The 18,381-nt window shown below is 40.2% G+C and overlaps 1 protein-coding gene across 11 annotated transcripts in view; it reads right to left on the bottom strand.

Annotated features, from left to right (window-relative positions):
- nedd4l (NEDD4 like E3 ubiquitin protein ligase) overlaps positions 1 to 14,864 on the bottom strand; it is a 41,738-nt gene extending 26,874 nt beyond the window's left edge. For 4 of the 11 annotated variants that reach the window (XM_085463937.1, XM_085463929.1, XM_085463931.1 and 1 more), the window contains exon 1: positions 558 to 1,815. In XM_085463937.1, the coding sequence (XP_085320063.1) occupies positions 558 to 1,664 (1,107 nt within the window). In that variant the 5' untranslated portion in view covers positions 1,665 to 1,815. Of the gene's footprint in view, positions 1 to 557; positions 1,817 to 5,477; positions 5,532 to 6,234; positions 6,274 to 8,661; positions 8,744 to 12,669; positions 12,744 to 14,496 lie in introns of those variants that run through there. The other 7 variants (XM_085463935.1, XM_085463940.1, XM_085463939.1 and 4 more) reach the window with 4 other exon arrangements.
- Between the last annotated feature and the right edge of the window lie 3,517 nt (positions 14,865 to 18,381).

Genomic DNA, 18,381 nt, shown 5'->3' with positions numbered 1-18,381 from the left:
CCCAGTGTCGCATTTCTGTGAAACGGAAGGCAACAAGTGCATGGGAACAAATTATCCATTCATCCATTTCTTGCACAACTAAACTGGCTGACGTGTGTGAGATTTTAAGTCGTTCTGGTTATGAGTGAAAAAAGAAGCAGCATGTGTGATTTAGATCAGCAAGGTTGTCTGGGATTTTTAGGTCCAGGAAAGTCACCACCCTGTATCAGCACCACACGGATCTCTCCCTGTCTAGCCTATATTCTTAGTGTTAAATAGTACTTAAGCAACCACTGCAAATTAGATGTGTTAGACTGGCTTTTTCATTTGTTATGTCCATGACAGTGCTGGACCTCACCCTTTTGGCTACAAGAGGAACAAGCCAAGTCATATTAAACTAAATGTCACATGCCACCCACTATTTTTGGATTTGTTTACTATTCATTCTAATATCAGTTTCTCTAGGAACATTAGAACAAGTCTATAAATGTTACATAACGCTTTTGTAATTCAACAATTTTTCACCAAACATTTCAGAGGCAGAGTATGCTTCTACTAAACTTTTCCACACTCTTTACCTTGGAATTACTTGTCGTTGCTTCATTGCCAAAGCTCACATCCTGATTTCCACCGCCACCCGGGGTAAAATATATCTTCAAATGTGGCTGCCTTCTGGGATTTTCCCCACTAAAGTTTAAAGTACAACCATCAGGTCTGTTTCTTGCTTCTGTCTCCACATCTGTTTCATTCTCGTCTATAGTCTGACTGTCTGCACCACTTTTCTGATTATTATTTTCCACCAGCAGCCTCTGATGAGACGAGCTTCTATGTAATCGAATTCTAGGGTAGCGCACCCTATGGCAACCTCTTGAGCTGTTGGGTCCAGCATCTGTGCATTGTTCTTGTGATGGATCATCCGGTTGTCTGCCCTGCTTCTGATCCTGGCTCTGATTTTGCTGGAGCTGAAACACTAGCCTCTGCTTTGTGCCATTAACACCAGAGGACTGGTCCAGGCTTTGCTGCTGGACAGACCAGCCGGTACCGCCATAGGGAAGGATTCTGAAATGCTGGACATCAGAGCCGTCAGGAGAATTCCTCTGGATGTAGATGGCACCAACACTGATGCCAGGCTGGCGTCTGTTATACGTACAATGACTGCTGGAACCAATACTAAAGACCCTGCGCTTGGGAAGGTTTGGCTCCGCCAGAGAAGATTGCACACTTAAAGAATCAGGGCTGTAGTATGGAGGAGGGGACTGCCGCGGAAAGTTAGCTTGACTCTGTGGTTCGGTATAGGCAGGCGCAGGTCCTGGAGGAGTATAACAGGGTGGTGGGACATCATCAGCATGACCACTGGAATCTCCATTACTGGATCCATTGGAGCGCTGAAGGGAGATGTGCATGGATGAGCTCCTAGTAGGACGTGGCTCAGTGTAGGCGGCAAGCTGGGGTATGAACATGGAGGAGCTGCGTTTAAGCGAAGGCTCAGAGTGGAAACCAAAAGCCGCCGACGGGACGTGCTCCGTAGCAGAGTCCTGGGAAGGCCTCGATGCTGGACGTGGCTGCACGAGGTGTGCCGTGACCCTATCGTCGTCTCGCTGCTGCACCTCAAAGTCTCCTTCCAGTATGTCCGGGGCTGTGTTACTGTGTCCTGAGCCAAAGTACAAACGCAGACGCTGTGCCATTTTCACCCCACGTCCAAATCTCCCGTTGCCTCTCACTTTCTTACTGAGTGGCTGCTGGTTCTCTCCTCTGGCTCTTGCCTCAGTATCCTAACTGTTGCCCACTTCTCCTTTGGCTAGACAACTGATCCTCTTTTCTTCCATTCCCCCCTCCCCTCTCCCAGCCTCTTCCGCAACTTTCCTTCCCACACCAAGCTGAACTGAGAAAAGAAGTACTCACACCACAAAAGCAAAACAGCCACTGCAAAACAGCTGACAACTTTACACAACGCACTCAAAGGAGAGGGAGAGTGAGGGCTGATGGCTACGAGGAGGAGGGTGGGGGGGTGGGGTGGTGTTTTTAAAAAAAAAAAAAAAAAAAAAAGGAGAAAAAAAAAAAGAAAAAAGGAGGAGGATCCCTGTATACCAGTCTCTTAGCACCATCAAGCACTAGCGACAGACGGCAGAAATAGCCTGAGCCAAGTGACAGCCAGCATTCCCGACATGATTGGATATGAGTGGCCGGCACTCCTGGTTTCCGAGGTGACAGTGGATTGCCTGGCAGTCACGTGACTACAAATGGCCCTGCCATCTCCTGTTACGACCCCATACTGCCCTCACGTAGCAAATGAGCCCCCCCCCAACGACCCCACCTACATCCTGCTTGCCATCCTCCGCTCTATTAACATGAACTTTTTCTAACCCCGCCAATTCCCCTGCCTCCACATCTCATTAATGTCCTTTCATCTGGCTTCATGAGTTTTTAAACTATTTTCTTCATAATTTAAACATCATCTGGAATTTGATTTAATTTGCTAAAATTGATATCTCAGTAAGAGTAGCTCAGTTTCCCCAGAGTAGCACTCAAATATCAAAACACCACTCACCAAGAGTACACCTGTTAAATTAAATCGTAACTCATTCCTTTTTCAATATTGTGGCTTATATTATTTAACAAAAGAAGTTCCCAACGTATTCATCTTAAATACAAGTCATTTCGTCTTTTGACTGTGGATTTCTTTGAATGTAAAAATAAGTTAATAGAAACTTAACTAGAGTGACAAATGGCTGAACTACTGCATGCTCACCTACAGAAACGTTCGTCTATCGTTGACTAAACACTCTTTTTGGATCAAACTGAACTAAATGGCGAGCAGCTTTGGATTTTTAGGGAGGGGTGAAAGTTCAGCAATGTGATCAAAATGGGAAAGCTGGATAAAATTAGAGCATTATTACGAAAAAGAGTGCAGCAATGTTGGCAATGCCAGTCAGCTGTTTATTTGCTCCCACTCAACTCCTTCGGCATTGAACGGTTCCAATCATTCAGTGCTGCCTGCAATCAGCCTGTTCTGGAAAAGACATGCTGTGAACTGAAGGAGCAGAAAGAAATGGAAGGGAAAAGGAAAGCATCAATAACTTCTAGATTCTAGATTCACAGCAAGGTTACTTGTTAATTGATCACCAATTGCCATTTGGTGCCAATCATGTCAAAAATTCAACACCAAGTCTGGAGCATATAATTTATCCTGTAATGTCTTGCAGCTTGGAAACAGAAAAAAAGAAGCATAAGGAAGTTGGTGCTAAAAATGGATCAAGAAAAAAAAAGTGAGATTGAGAGTAAAGAGCAGATTATCTGACAGATCACAGAACAGCATGGTCCTCACTCGGAAAAGGCATGTCTACTTGAAACAGAATAAACATGCAATGCCTGCCATACACAGCCAAACATTTGACGCTGCTTTTATAGGTCATTCCTTTTGCATCCAAAAGCAGTCCGAGACACAACTTGGCTGTGATCCTAGCCTGTAATGCTGAATGAAATCATGCACAAATTCTAATGCCTAACTCCAAGTTACAACACAGAAAAAGACGCTTTGTTTGCAACATACTGTACATTAATGTAAAAAAGCTCCTACAATTTGATTCACCACAGCATCATCATGTGAAAAAGTGGGAGTTCGACTACTTTGCCCTGAAGCCAGAGTTAGTGGGGGAGTCATCCGCCTCCGTGCACAGAACTGACAAAGCCCCTATCACAACTTGCCATTTCAGAGCTACACGCTTGAAAAGTAACTGCCTTGTTTTAACCGCTTGGACTGGTTCAACCTATGGCTTAGACCACAGTGCGTCACCTTATCTTTTTCAAAAAACAAGTTGCAACCAGCAGCCTGTAGTATTTCAAACGAATGAAAAAAAGAAATAAATATCAAAGGTCTGCATTGTGGACAAGAGGGCATCAAGAAACAATACTGACTGGACAAAGAAGCCAAAAGAAAGACACTGTAATACAGGAAGACTCGCGGCTTGGCAGCCAGTTACACTTAGTGATGACACACTGCCTGCAGTGTTAGGCACAGTCAATAAATGTGTGTCTGTGTGAGAAATGTTATGGGGAATGTTCTGTATAAAAGAAACAAAATGCCAATGTGTGGTCCAATGGCAGCGAGCCCAGCTTGCCAAATGACATAACATGCCTGCTTCAAACTGCACTGTAGGTCTATTCAGCCGCTTCTTCAAATTCAACCATCAGTGTCATACATAGTTCTCTTATATTTGTACTATGCTCCAGTACAAAACGAAATGCTGACCAGTGGTGGGGGAGCTGCCTTGGCATGCACCAAGAGAAAGACAAAAAGCACCTCTTCGGACATATAAGGAGAGGACCGTGCTTGAGGCTGCCTGTGCTGTGCTCTCGTCTCATCCTCTTATACAGAAAGTGTTCACTGTACTGAAGGAAAATTAGAGCTGCACTTTTTAGAAGGGACGGAGTGCAAATGAGCAAGTTAGACATGTGTTACATGCTTAGATCAATGAAATAGTCATGTCTTTATATGGTTCACCTAGAAATAAAACTAGAGATCGTGTTGTTACAAAAAGACACTCCCCAAACAAATCCCAAATGTTTTAACCTCCCACGATGGTCCTCAGCAACAGCCCTGAATCTGAGAGGCCCCGACAGAATGTGCCTTATCCAGCCAAGATCACCAAAACTATGTTGGGCTGCATCCGCTGTTTGTTTTATACAACATCAAACCCAGGACCCAGAGTTACTGAGAAGACATAGGAAACAAATAACACTGCTAGCAGAGCCTTTTGCTTATTCTACAGAACAATGACTCCACAGTGTCAGCAACCACTTTTCTTATGCACGCCTTCTCTGAAGATACTCCAACCAAGGTGACGTTTAGAGCCAAGAGTGAATTAGTAAATTGATTACAAGACCTATTTGTGATGGTTTTACTCACTGCAAGAATTGACAATGTGCAGACATTTAATTTAGTTGTCAAGGCAACTGAGGGCCTAAAAGGGGTTTTAATTTCACAAGTCAAGGAAACCAGTGTTCTCGTCTGTGGGGGAAATCTGAGAAATTTGACATAAGAGGAATGTAGGAGCTGTTAGTGGATTACAGTCTGAAAGCAGAGTACCGAAACTAGCAGTCAAACAAACTGTACGCTGTTTATAATCTACAAAGCCTAAAGCTGAAATCATGTCATGTTAAACTGGGAAAATGGTTCACATCTCGAAAACTGTTAACACACGAGGGAGGGCAGACAAAGTCAATAAAACGTCTTCTAAGTTATTGAAAATCTCTGCGGTATAATGAAAGCAGAACTGGTTGAGACAAATTTAGCAATATCAGTTTTACAGTCATTATGTTTTATTGGCGTAACTGAGACTAGAGAACAAAATAAAGTGCTACTGGAAAGCAAATTATCACCATAGGACATTAAATGAAAGACAATATATTGTGCAAATATTTCCAAGGAGAACAGATTGCACGAAGCAGATTAAACGACACGAGACAACTAAATAAATCTACAAAAGTGGAAATCTTACCAATCTGTTTTCATCGAACACCTCAAAGAGTAGCCTATGATTCTGTGGACACACCTGTGGGAGCAACAAAATAAGGAAGATGTTAGAGACGTTGCTTGCTGTTTATGTCAAAGTGTATGTGCATTTGCGGGTAACTGGCTGCTTGCTTTTTGTTTTGTAATCATTTAAAACTGTGCAGAGTCTTAGAAGGCAGTCAGCTGTCTAATTATCGAAACAGAAGCCTAAGCTGTACTCATTTTACTATAATACACAAAATCTGTTTCCTTGCAAACAATTCCTACACTATCAGGAGTTGAGCAATCAAAGTTGACACAAAGGTACAGCTTATACTCTTAAAAGGCTGTTATCCATATTGCACATTATGACATCATTATGCAACTTAACTACCTAACAACAGGAAATGACCAATTTGTATCATTTATTCACCCATGAAATCTTATAAACTATTCTATCGTTTTAATTTCACAAAATGTTATTGATTTAAAAAAACTTGAATTATAGATGCCTATCAACACCACCTAACAAACTGAACTGAACTAAACACCCTCAGTCTAGAGTTATCATGTCACTATACTTATAACGTCCTGTTTGATTACAGGGGTGGAAGACGTGGGTTTCATCGCCATGTTAAACTGCAACCAAAGATTCACAGCTATACAACTCCTGCTCCAAAGTAGAGCAATAACAGACCGTCAAAGCAAAAATAAATAAAAATAATAATCATCATTCACGAAAGCATTTCAAAATCTGAACTCACTCTAAAGTAGAATTCTTCGTTCCATTTTGGGTTGAGGGTCTGAAACACAGTGTACAGAAGCCACAATGAATAACTGCATTAAAACACAATAAACAGCATCATTAGTTTACACAGAAAAGAGAACAGACGTATGAAAAGCATCCCACTCAGAGTGAGAGAAGAGAGGCCACGTGCAAAATTAGGCTCTATCTGGCATGCCAATGATCCTCTCTTATATTGTTAGAGGAGGTTTGTAGCAAACTTGCTCCTGTGATAAGAATAAGCCTTCAGATTAACAGGCGTGAGGATTTTCACCCACTTTCTGGATGCATCAGCTCAGCAGTTACACCCCCCTCCAATCCACTCTCCTTCTGCCTCACACATTTGATGTTTTTATTAGACTGGGAACTAAGTGACAGTTCTCATTAAAATTCCTTTGGTGACTCAAATGACTTAAACACTCAAATGTCAATGAAACCTGAATTTCACAAGTTACACTGAATAATAAACATTAAATGTTTTACAGCAGCGATAAAATAACATCTGTACTAAAACTACTGAGATACCACAATTACAAATTAACTCGCTGTACTTGGATGAACAATATTAATGAAATCTGCAGCTCACAAGGCAAAAACAAAAACAAAAACATCCAGAACAGCCTAACCTCAGCTCTTCTGTGCTCAGGGCATCATCTAGATACTGATGTTTGCCTCAGATTGGCTTTTTATTTCTTTGTCATATCCCATTTTTTTCATGTCATCTTGCCACAAGCCAAACTCTTAGCTTCAACAACAAAGATGCCATCAAAGGTGTCCCACTTAAAGACACATGAAGCCCACAGAAGAGCGAAGCACCACTGCTTCTTTTTCTGCTCCACATAGCAGTACTATTGTCAGCTATTTATATCCTATAAAGAAAACCATGGCCACTGGCAGCATATGTTTGGCTGCATGTAGGCCTGAGCTGCTTGACTCCAACACAGGCTTTCGTTGGCAGCTTCTTATAACCAACTTTACTACCAGGAAGTAAGAAACTGAGTCAAGCTATGCTTTAAAGTTTAACCCCTGCACATTATAAAGTACAGCCTCAGAAAAGAATAAAATGGAGTGCAGCAGAACCCAATACATTTCAGATCAAATTTAAACCATGCAGCTCAGAAAATTCAAAAATCCTGGAAATCAATATGCACTTCCACTCAAATTACAGCTTCCTTTGAATTGGAAACGTCTCCTGTCCTGGGTTTACAATAATGGCAAGTAATAGCTCCCCCTGCTGTGAAGAGATTTCCTCCTCAAAAAGAGGCCACGGGGGAAGACCTCGACCAGTGTCTCCCTGTCCTGAACAGATAAAGGAAGCACCACCTTTTTGTGCCTTTCTGGAGCTTTGCCTTGATTGGTAGGTGTGGGGGTAGGGAGTGTGTGTTGGTATTAAGATGATCTGTGATCCCACACCTGTGACTTTAAAAGGGACTCAATAAGTGCACATTTAAGTGGCTGAAAAGGCCCATCTAAAGTGCAGGTGTGGAAGTAGATTAGTTTGGCAGGAGTGGCCAAGCTAGCCAAGCAATACAAGTAGGTTCATTAGAGGTCATTGGGCTTTCAAGGCTCAGGTGGTCGAGCGAGCTCTCCACTAATATAGGGGCTGGCCATTCGATCCCTCCATGTGCCAAAGCACCATCAGGCAGTACAATGAACTCCAGATTACTTCTTGCATAGCAGTCTGCTGCCATTGGTGACTGAGTGTGTGTGACTAAGGAATAAAGCTACGGCTCTGTTCTCACCTGGAATTAACATGCATCTTGGGTGATCCAATCACAAGGAGAAACCTCCAAGTACAGGTGTAGGAATGCACACGCAGATTTAACTGCTCACACCATATTCAGATATGCCGTGGGCTACACAATGCCATTCGCTTGTTTTAGCAGTGTGTACATAAATTTATCTGGAGCCACATTTAAAGAACGCCTACACAATCAGTGTTCTTCCTACCAGTGAAGAAACACAACGTCCTCCTGCACTAGTACTGGCTAACAGACTTATTCCCAACAACTCTGTTTACAACTGTAAATGTACACGATAAGAAATCTCACCAGCACATTAGTGTGATAGCATGAAATATCTCCAAACTACTGCCCATTTCCCGTTAGCTTCTGCCATTTATAATAGTTCTCCCATTAGCAACAGGTGCCCTGCTGGTGAGACCGGCTGTAAAATGAACATAGAGCAGCACACTGTTTTGAGTCAAGATTAATTAGACTTTAATTTGAGACCCTGAATAATTAAGCAGGTTTGCAAAACTTCTGTAGGCTCCATGTTTATTTGCAGAGTAGCTGTCCACTTGTGACTGCGTCATCCAAGACATAAACAGGACCTCTAAGACAACAAACATCAGACTAAACATGCTACAGTTCAATGCTTCAAAGTCACTGTTTACTTATGGACTTACCTTTTTAATCGTTTTTGTTTGGACTAGGGCAAGCTCTCTAGTTTCATCAGCAACATAGAGGGAAAGCTTGACATAAGGATCACTGCAAAACCAAAGCAGAAAAAAAAAAGTCGGAAGCATATCCAAATTCAAACCATCTGCTCCCAGCAATACATATTTACCAAAAACAGCACACATCTATAATAAATAGGATACATACATTTCATATTACATTTAATTTCCATATCAAAACAATGATTTCCAAAGTGATAAAAGACCAAAGCAAATTACATATTAGCATATACAAACTAATTAAGTTTTTTTTTCTCAATGCAATCAGTTATAGTTCCAGTGTAGACAGTTCACACTTAGAAGAAAAAGAAAATTGCAATTGGTGCGCCTTAGTTAGACACTCCTTCCATTTGAGTATCCTGAGAAATAAAAATCCTGTCTTATTGGTAAAGACTGCTAAAAATAGAAACAGCTAAACATTTTGAGGAGAGAAGTACAAACAATAAGCAGACCATGTGTGACTGTGCTATTTAAAACTCCCCACATGGCTTATTTGAAGGTGCTGACAGGGTAGAAATCTCCAGTGAGCTCTGGTCTGAGCGGCGATCTACTGTTCACTGCGAAGACCAATTAACCTGATGTTAGTCACAGCAGGCAACACCTGGTACCGTGTCACACTTTGCAAAACCCTTCCCTGGGAGAACTGACTATTTAAAAGGTCTGTGTACATGTGGAGGGGGTGACTTTGCAAAGTTACATAGTCCTACATGAAACTTTCACGTTAAAATTACAACGCAATTAACACAGACGATGCTTTTATTTGTGCATTTGTATATCTAAATAGGATATCTTAAAGCATCCTCTGTGTTAACAACTTTTTATTGATCAAGTTAATCAACTAGGTTTACTGAAAGCTAGAGTTTGGAGGTTAAAAAAAAGAAAAAGAAAAACAAAGAGTAAAGCAAGAAAGAAGCTAAGCAACAGCAGGGTTTCTGCACAGACTTTGTTTTTCCTTTGCTCAACCTAATGTAATAAGATATTTGTGCTGCAGAGACAGTTTGGTGTGAATTACACTTTTCTGGATTTGCAGGTTCAAATTAGTTTCTCTAGTAGTGTTAGAAGAGAGATGACTATATTGACATTAGAGATTTATTCAGTGAAAGCAAATGTAATACACTTTAATTGGTACCTCACAGTCCACAATTTATAAAAGCAACTGTAACTTATTAACAGATGCATATTACCTGCATTACAAATGAGTGGTGACTTGCCAACTTGATATCTCATCAATATGTAACCTGGATTCCAATCAAGAGAGCCAAGTCCAGACTTTAAATCATTAAAATATATTCACACACCTTAGCTGTTACCCAACATGATGAAAAGAACTGAAATTAAGTGGTATCAACACAGCTAATATACGTGTTAGCCACCACCAGACACTGTTATCTGTGGTATATAAAGATGATGTGGAAGATAATGTTAGTAGGGCAATTTAGGCAACTCAATAACTGCCTACTACTACTACAATAACCCTTCCCCTGCTACTTACTCTTCAAACCACTGCAGTCAAGAACGCGACTGCTTCGGCTTCAGGTGTCTTTGGTCAAATTAGCAGTATGCTGAGTTGACACAGGTGAATGGTGCGATTGCCGTTTTGTGTCGAGATGATGATTTGGGGTTTCTGGCACGACCCACATGGCACATTTCAGCACCCTTCACAGAATTTACTGCCACAGCATCCTGTAATAACCTCTTGTGGTCTCAGGAGCTACAATTGTGGCTGCTTAGCAAGAACTGCTTAGTATAAGGTTAAATACAGGATTTTAAACACTTTTTAAATATCAAAATATTAGAGAATGGGTTTTAAATCTATTCAGACATAATCAGTAACCATAGCATTAGGACTGACCTAATCAGCAATTCAATTTCGCAGCTACAGTGCAGTCTTACTTTCATTTGAAGGAAGCAGTTGAGATAAAACAAAAGAATAAGAACGAAATTAGACGGGCAGACAGACGGATATTGAAGGAGTTGCAAACATACCCTAGGCAAAACAGGTGCTGCTAGTTAACCTCTTCAGGAACCCCACAGCTTCTAATTGTGTGTTTGTGTGGTTCTATGATATGTTGCGATTAAACAAAAACAATGAGACCACTGTATCCCAGCTGCACGGAGACTTCTTGTCTCCTTCCTTCTATGAGCAAAAATCCTTCTAAGGGTGGGAGAAAGGCTACTTGTGGTCAACACAAGATTAAAGATACCAAAAGCAGCCGGAATCAAAGCATAGCCCCGTACACTTGTTCTTTGAAGTTACTTCCTTGAGTTTCTCTCATCGCCGCACAAAAACGGTGAAAACAAAACCTCAGAGTGTTTCATTTAATCTGAAACAACAGAATGTAACACACGAGCCACAAAGGAGCACCGACAGGAACACATTTGGAGCAAAAAGAAGAAAAGAACAGGCTGGAACTGTTTGAGCATCTTATGAGGTGACAGACTGCCAAGTCAGCACTGTCTCCTGTGGTAGCTAGCCACACATCAAGACCTCATTCAGTGCACTGCATTACAGTTCAGCTTTCTCCTGAGCCAGGCTGAGCTGTCCTGCCAGCAGGGCATCAGGATGCTAACACATGCACTCTGGCATGCGAGTAGCACTCACACAGTGCTACACATGCCAAGCTCTTCCTCAAACAATGTCTGCATTCTTACAGTTCAGATACATTACTGTGATCAACAGTAGGCACAGAGCTCAAATTCAGAAGAGGCTTCCAGTGCTCCTGTGGTGATTTCAGACAGATATACAGTTTAATATAGTTAAATATTTCTTTACAGCCTCATGCAACATGTTACTTTAAAGAATGATGATAAGCAATCTTCAGTGAGTCTGTCCTGTGAAGTCTTGCTACATGTTTTGCATTGCAATCACATTTGCAAACCTACTCAGGCATTCAATAACATGTAGCTAAAAGACCTATAACAGCAAAAAGCTGTCACATGTTAAGATTTAGATCTCTTCAGCTGAAGTGCTGTGCCATTTAAGTGACTTACTGGTCATTGCTATTTCTAATGGAAGTTTGCGCTTCAGCATAATAAATATTCCATGTTTAGTTTGACACTAGAAAGCTAGTTTCAAATTAAGAAGAAAGTCTCTGATTGGCACATGGAAAAATACAACAACAGCCAGCAGGATGGCAGAGGTGGTGTTGATAGAAGTGACAGCGAGTCATTCAGCATATTATTAGAGCAAAAGCAAAGCTGTGGGTAATTAAAATTCAAGGAGCAGAAGTTACACTGCTTAACAAAAATAAAATTACAATAACTAAAGTTATTATGTAACATCATGTAAAAACTGTATTAACAGTCTGTTGCACTTCACAGACTCACACATGGGAGGGAGATATTGATGGACATAACGCTTCAGAGATCATCAAAAGTTTAACCACACTGTGTTCCCACATGTGGGAAGGTATGTGGCATGTATAAGAATTAGTCAAGCTCTTTTATCTGGAAGAAGGGTAACAGAGGTGGGTTATGAGTAGGATAGGAGAGGCAGGATGGAAATCATTGATTAACACTTGAGGTGCAAGGTCTGTAACTAGAAGGAATGTAGGAACTGTGCATAACACTGTGCTGCTCAAGGTTAAAAACGACTGGCTAGAAGGAGAACCCCAAAGAGTTGGGATGCTAAACACAATACTACAACTAAGGTCTGTCTAGTTTTCCTTAAGCATGGATTTCTTCATGTAATGATCCATGGCGAATCATTATTAGTGAGTGAAGTAGCTGACATGTTTGGCATGACCCATCTAAACTGTGATGATGTGTATGCAATGTTGAAGGCCTCAAAAGACCTAGTTTTGTGAAGGAAGAGAACATGTAGAGCACCAGAAAGAAAGAAGCCCAAGTCCACTCACCAGACCTTCACAATGACAGCAGGAAAGCAACCTAACACTTCTATTATTAACACAAAAACAGTATCTTCTGAAGTTTTCTCAGAAATTCCATGATACGCACCTGGCTCCAAGGATGTCTTTCTTCGCCAGATCAATTCCTGCAATGACCTTAACCCGTAACACTCGTGTTTCATGCTGCAGACAGAGGGAAAGAGATGATGGGTCAAAACATTTAATCAGCTAAGTTAAGTCATCTAAGATATTTCAAGCAGCCAGCTGCAATGAGCTGCCTTTTAAATCAATAAAGCTCACCTATAAATAAATGGCCGTTTGTAACTTGGCACCAAAACTCAAACGCAGTATCCGAAAATATGTAGACACTTAATATGCTAAACCACCTCATGCCAGGCTGTGACTACACTTTTCTCCAAGTCACTGCAGCGGCAATTAATTTACTGGGGAAGTCTCTGACATAGTTAATGATGTTAGCATAACACCAGATGACAAAGTGAGAAGAAAAGGGGAGTGGGGTGCCTTACTGAATGTTTACCTCATGATCACAGTAAATGCTTTGTTTCATGGTATAATCATCAATGAATACTATCCCCATCTGTTTAGTGTGTGTGAGGGAAGTTTTTACAGACAAGCCTCATGTCAGCAGGGTACCCCAGAGCTATCAAAGTGGGTTAAATGATAGGGTTCACCTTTTCTTCTAATGATTACTAAAAAAAATTATAATAAATACAATGTTAACATAAGAAGGCACCTAAATTCTACGCCAACATTTCAAACCCGATGTTAAAAATATTTTCTAGCCAATAAAGATCCTTCCCCCAGATATAATGATTTTGGTGGTGCTGTTGGTATTTGTTTCCTCTTTGCTGTCGCTGAAACATTTAAGTCACATAACATACTAAAAACTTGAAGTGACAGAACAAATTACCAGTGGCTAATATAACCAATATTGATAATCGGGAGCTAAATCGGCCAATCCCTACATAGATGTTAGAGAAACTAACGTCACAGGGTTCAAAGTGCATCTACGTAACACAGATTCAGTGAATTGCTGAAGCTGAACCCTCTTACATCCTTCCTGGTCAGACTGACAGATGAGTCAAATGCAGCCAGAGTGCAAATTCAACAATCAAGAGTCACACCCCTATTTCCCCTTTGAGAAACCATTAAAGATATATTTTTAGCTGTCCACCAGGATTATCCAAAAAAAAAAAAAAAATCCACACTGCTTGCCATTTGAGAGTACACTGCTCCGATCTCACATATAACAGCTCCCCTATTTAAAAAAAAAAATGTTTGGAGATATACATAGATGCCCAATGTTTGACTCGTGACTATGATGCTGCAGTATTAAAAACAAAAAACAATAACGCTTGAATTATTTCATAATTAATGGCTACATGCTTTATGTAAATCTGAATGCCATGGCAACTCAGTCGTCTACATCCAAGATCACCTCACTTATCAGGCAGCCACGATTACAAACAAGAGGTAGTTTTTAAATCTGACACAGCGGTCGAGCTTGTACCGGGATCGAGCCATCGCACCCGAGAAATCGGTCGGTTTCCCTTCTGCACATCTGGGATTCAACAGAGCATTGCGAGGTAGCGGTTAAGCTCCAAGTCGCCCATAAATTGAATTAAACCGAGGATGGAACGAACCAACAGAGGCTGCTCGACTAACTTGGACTGCTTGGGTTCACGACTGTAGGCACAGTGGTGAAAGTGCTACTGAAAATGAGCTGAGAAAACTAGTGGACACGAAGACAGGGAGGAACTGACAGCTGCCGAACATTACACTGGAATGTTATCCAGGGTAAGGGGTTGTTAGCTTGCCTATCGGGCTAACGCTGGCCATCTCTGGCTGCACCCCTCTTGAAGAGACTCCTGGTTGTAGTATACTTTTTATGGGCTCGGTTGAGTTTAAAGCTTACCTCATCTTCTGAAAGTCCATATATCGGTTCGTAATTCGCAGCCATATAGCCTGCGGTCCACGCTATATACACACAAAAACAAGCCGCTTTGCAAAGCTAGCTAGCTAGCCTTGAACAATAAAGTCCCACTCTCCTCTCTGTGCCGAGCTGTGAAGGTAAAGTCCACTGTGAAAGCAAGTCCTCGGCACGCCGCGGGTGGTTGGTTCTCAACCGGATAACGTAATCCTTTCCCGCGTGGTCCGTCCAGGACCCAACTTGGAAATGAAAAAAATAAAAAAAAATTACAGTGTAGCGAAATGTTTCGACTGAGGCAAACCGCTTTTGTCAACTCCGAGCTTATCCCTCCCGAAATGTTGTGACACTTGACTTCCTCCTAAGAGCTCAGCCAATCGTGTGCCAAGAACACGTGATTGCTGTCAAACTCAGCCAATAAAGTGCGCCTTGAATTCCCTAACACGCCTGGCTGGCCAATTAAATAAGAAGAGGACGTCGAAATTAAGTGGGTCGTTTAATTTTTTTCTCGCTCTTTTTGTGTTATGTAGAACTATGTCTCACTGTTGAAATAGCCAGAATGTGTAAGATAGTTTTCACATATAATATCACCATCTCCACCCGAAGGGGATCGTGACGTGGGCGGGGCTTGTAACAGGCAGCCAATCACGTGCTGCAGTCACAGCAAGCAGCAGGTCTGGTCCGCTGCAGGTACTGATCTGGATCACGAAATTAATTGAGTCCAGGATGGGCGAAAACTGAGAGTCACTTTTGGAAATCGAGTTAACTCAGCTCATAGATGAGTCAGGTATTGTATATTCATTGTATACCGTAAAATTACAACTATAACTTTTATTGCATGTGCGATCACGTATGTTGGTGGAGTCTAAAAAATCCATGGATTGTGACGACCTTGACATGTCGCTAATTAAAGAAGTTCTTTATAGTGTCCTTCAACCGTTAACATATATTTGCAACAAATCATTTCAAACTGGAATTTTTCCAGATAAAATGAAAATTGCCAAAGTGATCCCATTATATAAAACTGGTGATAAACAGATTGTGTCAAATTATAGACCGGTATCTTTACTGCCTCAATTTTCGAAGATTCTTGAAAAACTATTTGCAAACAAACTAGATTCTTTAATTGATAAAAATGATTTATTGAACGATCATCAGTATGGGTTCAGAAGAAATCGTTCAACATCTCTAGCTGTGATGGAATCTATTGAAAATATTGCAACGGCTGTGGATGAAAAACAGTTTGGAATAGGTTGATATACATGATAGAGCATTCTTTACTTTTACAGAAGTGTGAAAGGTATGGTTTAAGAGGTGATGTACAATTTTGGTTAAATAGTTACTTGAATAATAGGTTCCAATATGTGAGTATTAATAACATGAAATCTAAACTTAGAAAAGTAACTTGTGGAGTCCCGCAAGGATCTGTTTTGGGACCTAAGTTATTGTTACTTTATATAAATGATATTTGTACAGCCAGTGATACTTTAAAATATGTGATGTTTGCTGATGATACAAATTTATTTTGCTCTGGAAAGGACATAAAGAAATTACTGAAAACAGTGGAAACAGAACTCATGAAGTTAAATAGATGGTTTGTATTTAATAAACTATCATTGAATGAAAGTAAAACAAAATTTCTGTTATTTGGAGGTAGTAAAAGTAATATTAAAGTAAAATTGAATTTAAATAATGTTGAAATTGAAAGAGTATATGAGACAAAATGTTTAGGAGTAATTATTGATGATAAACCTTGTTGGAAGCCCCACAAAGAACATGTGAAATGGAAATTATCCAAGCCTGTTTCTATTCTTTATAAAACAAGAGACTCTTTGAATAAGAACTGCCTTTATTTATTGTATACTTGCCTTTGTTTGCCTTATATGACTTATTGTGCGGAAATTTGGGGGAACACATACAAAACATATTAGGATTCAATTTTTAAATTGTAAAAAAGAGCCATGAGAATAATAAATAAAGTTGGATATAGGGAGTCCACCAACCAGTTTTTTGTAGGATCATCTATGTTAAAATTCATAGACATTATATATTCTAAAACTTTAGAAATGACATATCGAGTGATGAAAAAGAATGTTCCAATTCGTATTTTAAGTATGTTTCAACTAAGAGATGGAAAATATGATAGAGAGGGTCTTATGTGTTTGAAATACCTAAAGGAGAACCAATGTTAAGTATAGATTTGTGTCAGTTTTGGGAGTGAAATTATGGAATGGACTTAATGATGAACTGAAGACATTTTTCAGGAAGAATTTAAAAATTTGTATCATACAAGGTTATAGAAATTTGGCTTGATGAATAATTTTGTGTTGATTTAATTTCTTGATTTATCATTGATTTCTTTTCAAATTGTTACATAACTTATTTATCAATGTTATTTATTTTCTTGGTTAAGGATTTGATTATTCCTATGGGGGTAAAGGACAGGATAATTATAAGCCACAAGGCTTCAGCCTATTCCTTTTTCGGTTACTGTTTGATTGAGTACTTTTATGTAAAATGTAAAATGTTAATCTGTTGTTGTTGACCGAATAAACTTAAACTTAAACTTAAAATTACGATTATTCTATTATGTGAACTGCTGTGGAAAAAAAAAATCTGTTCTGGTAACACTCCGACACATTAGAGGCTTGTTCAAGTAAATGATTTGCAATGACAGAAAGAAATGACAACATTTCCTTTCGTTTCTTTAAGTAGTCTTTAGGAATAGTTCTCCAGGCTTCATGAAGAGCATTCAAAGCTCTTCTTCTTTAAATTTGCCTGCCTTTTTGTTCTGTTTCCTGTCAAGTAATATTGATGTCCAGGCTCTGGGGAGGCCCATCATTGACTGATAGTGTTCCACTTTGTGTTTTTCTATGCTTTAACCACACTGGCATTGAGTTTTGGGATCACTGACACTGAAAAATAAAGCTGGTGATAATCAGACACTTTCCAAATGATATTTCATTGCAGATCGAATCCTAATGGTGCATTTCTGCATTCACAATTCCACCAATTTTGACAAGATCTCCAACACCACTGGCTAAAATGCAGTTCCTATCATGACAGACCCTCCACCCTGTTTTACGGTTAGCTGTAGACACTCATTGTTGTACGTCTCTCCTGACCTCCTCCATACATATTAACAATAATTTGAGGCAATATTTCAAAGGTGGATTTATAACTTATAACTATTATGTCTAGGGTTGGCTGAAGACTCAAGACTTTAAAGGAGAGTTAGCACTTTAGAGGGTTAGACATGCCAAACCCTGCAGCTGGCATAGTAACAGATACCTGAACCATTAATAATAGATTGATTACACCATGTAAACCCGTTATTAAAGAAGCCTTATCACAACTTGCACACTATGCACTGACTAATGTGTGCAATGAATACAGGAAATGAATCTGATGATCTGATGAGGCATGTTTGTCTTTCATTGATCTTCCATTCATAGCGCGCCAACATTTGAAGACTGCAAATGATTTTTTGTGTGTCTGTGTGTGTGTGTTTGTTTCACTTTTCAGGAGCAACACCGGTCCTCTTCTACAGTCTAGACGCTTTCTTCCCTAATTAAAAGCTACCAGAGCATACAGACAGGCCTGCGACAAACACCCGGCTTTTATCAGCCAAAGCAGATCTGTTTTATTTGAGCCTTTGATTTGGTCCATTTAACAGACTTTAATCTTTAGAAAAGAAACAGTTCCAGGAAGTAACACTAGATGCCACTGTAGAGCTGTAATTGCTGTTTTGTTTGACCCGTTCAGTCCTCGAACTGGTGTGCTTTTAGTTAAGAGAGCGCAGACATCTATGAAAATTAGACCCCCCTTCGCTGCTGTTATTTTCGAGGGGGACCTCAGTCCTTCATCTATGGT

This window comes from Copadichromis virginalis, linkage group LG7 (assembly GCF_057382275.1).
Source record: "Copadichromis virginalis isolate Kocher_CV1m ecotype Utaka linkage group LG7, C_Virginalis_male_GT1.1, whole genome shotgun sequence".
Lineage (NCBI taxonomy): Eukaryota > Metazoa > Chordata > Actinopteri > Cichliformes > Cichlidae > Copadichromis > Copadichromis virginalis.
This window is presented reverse-complemented; position numbering and strand designations above follow the sequence as displayed.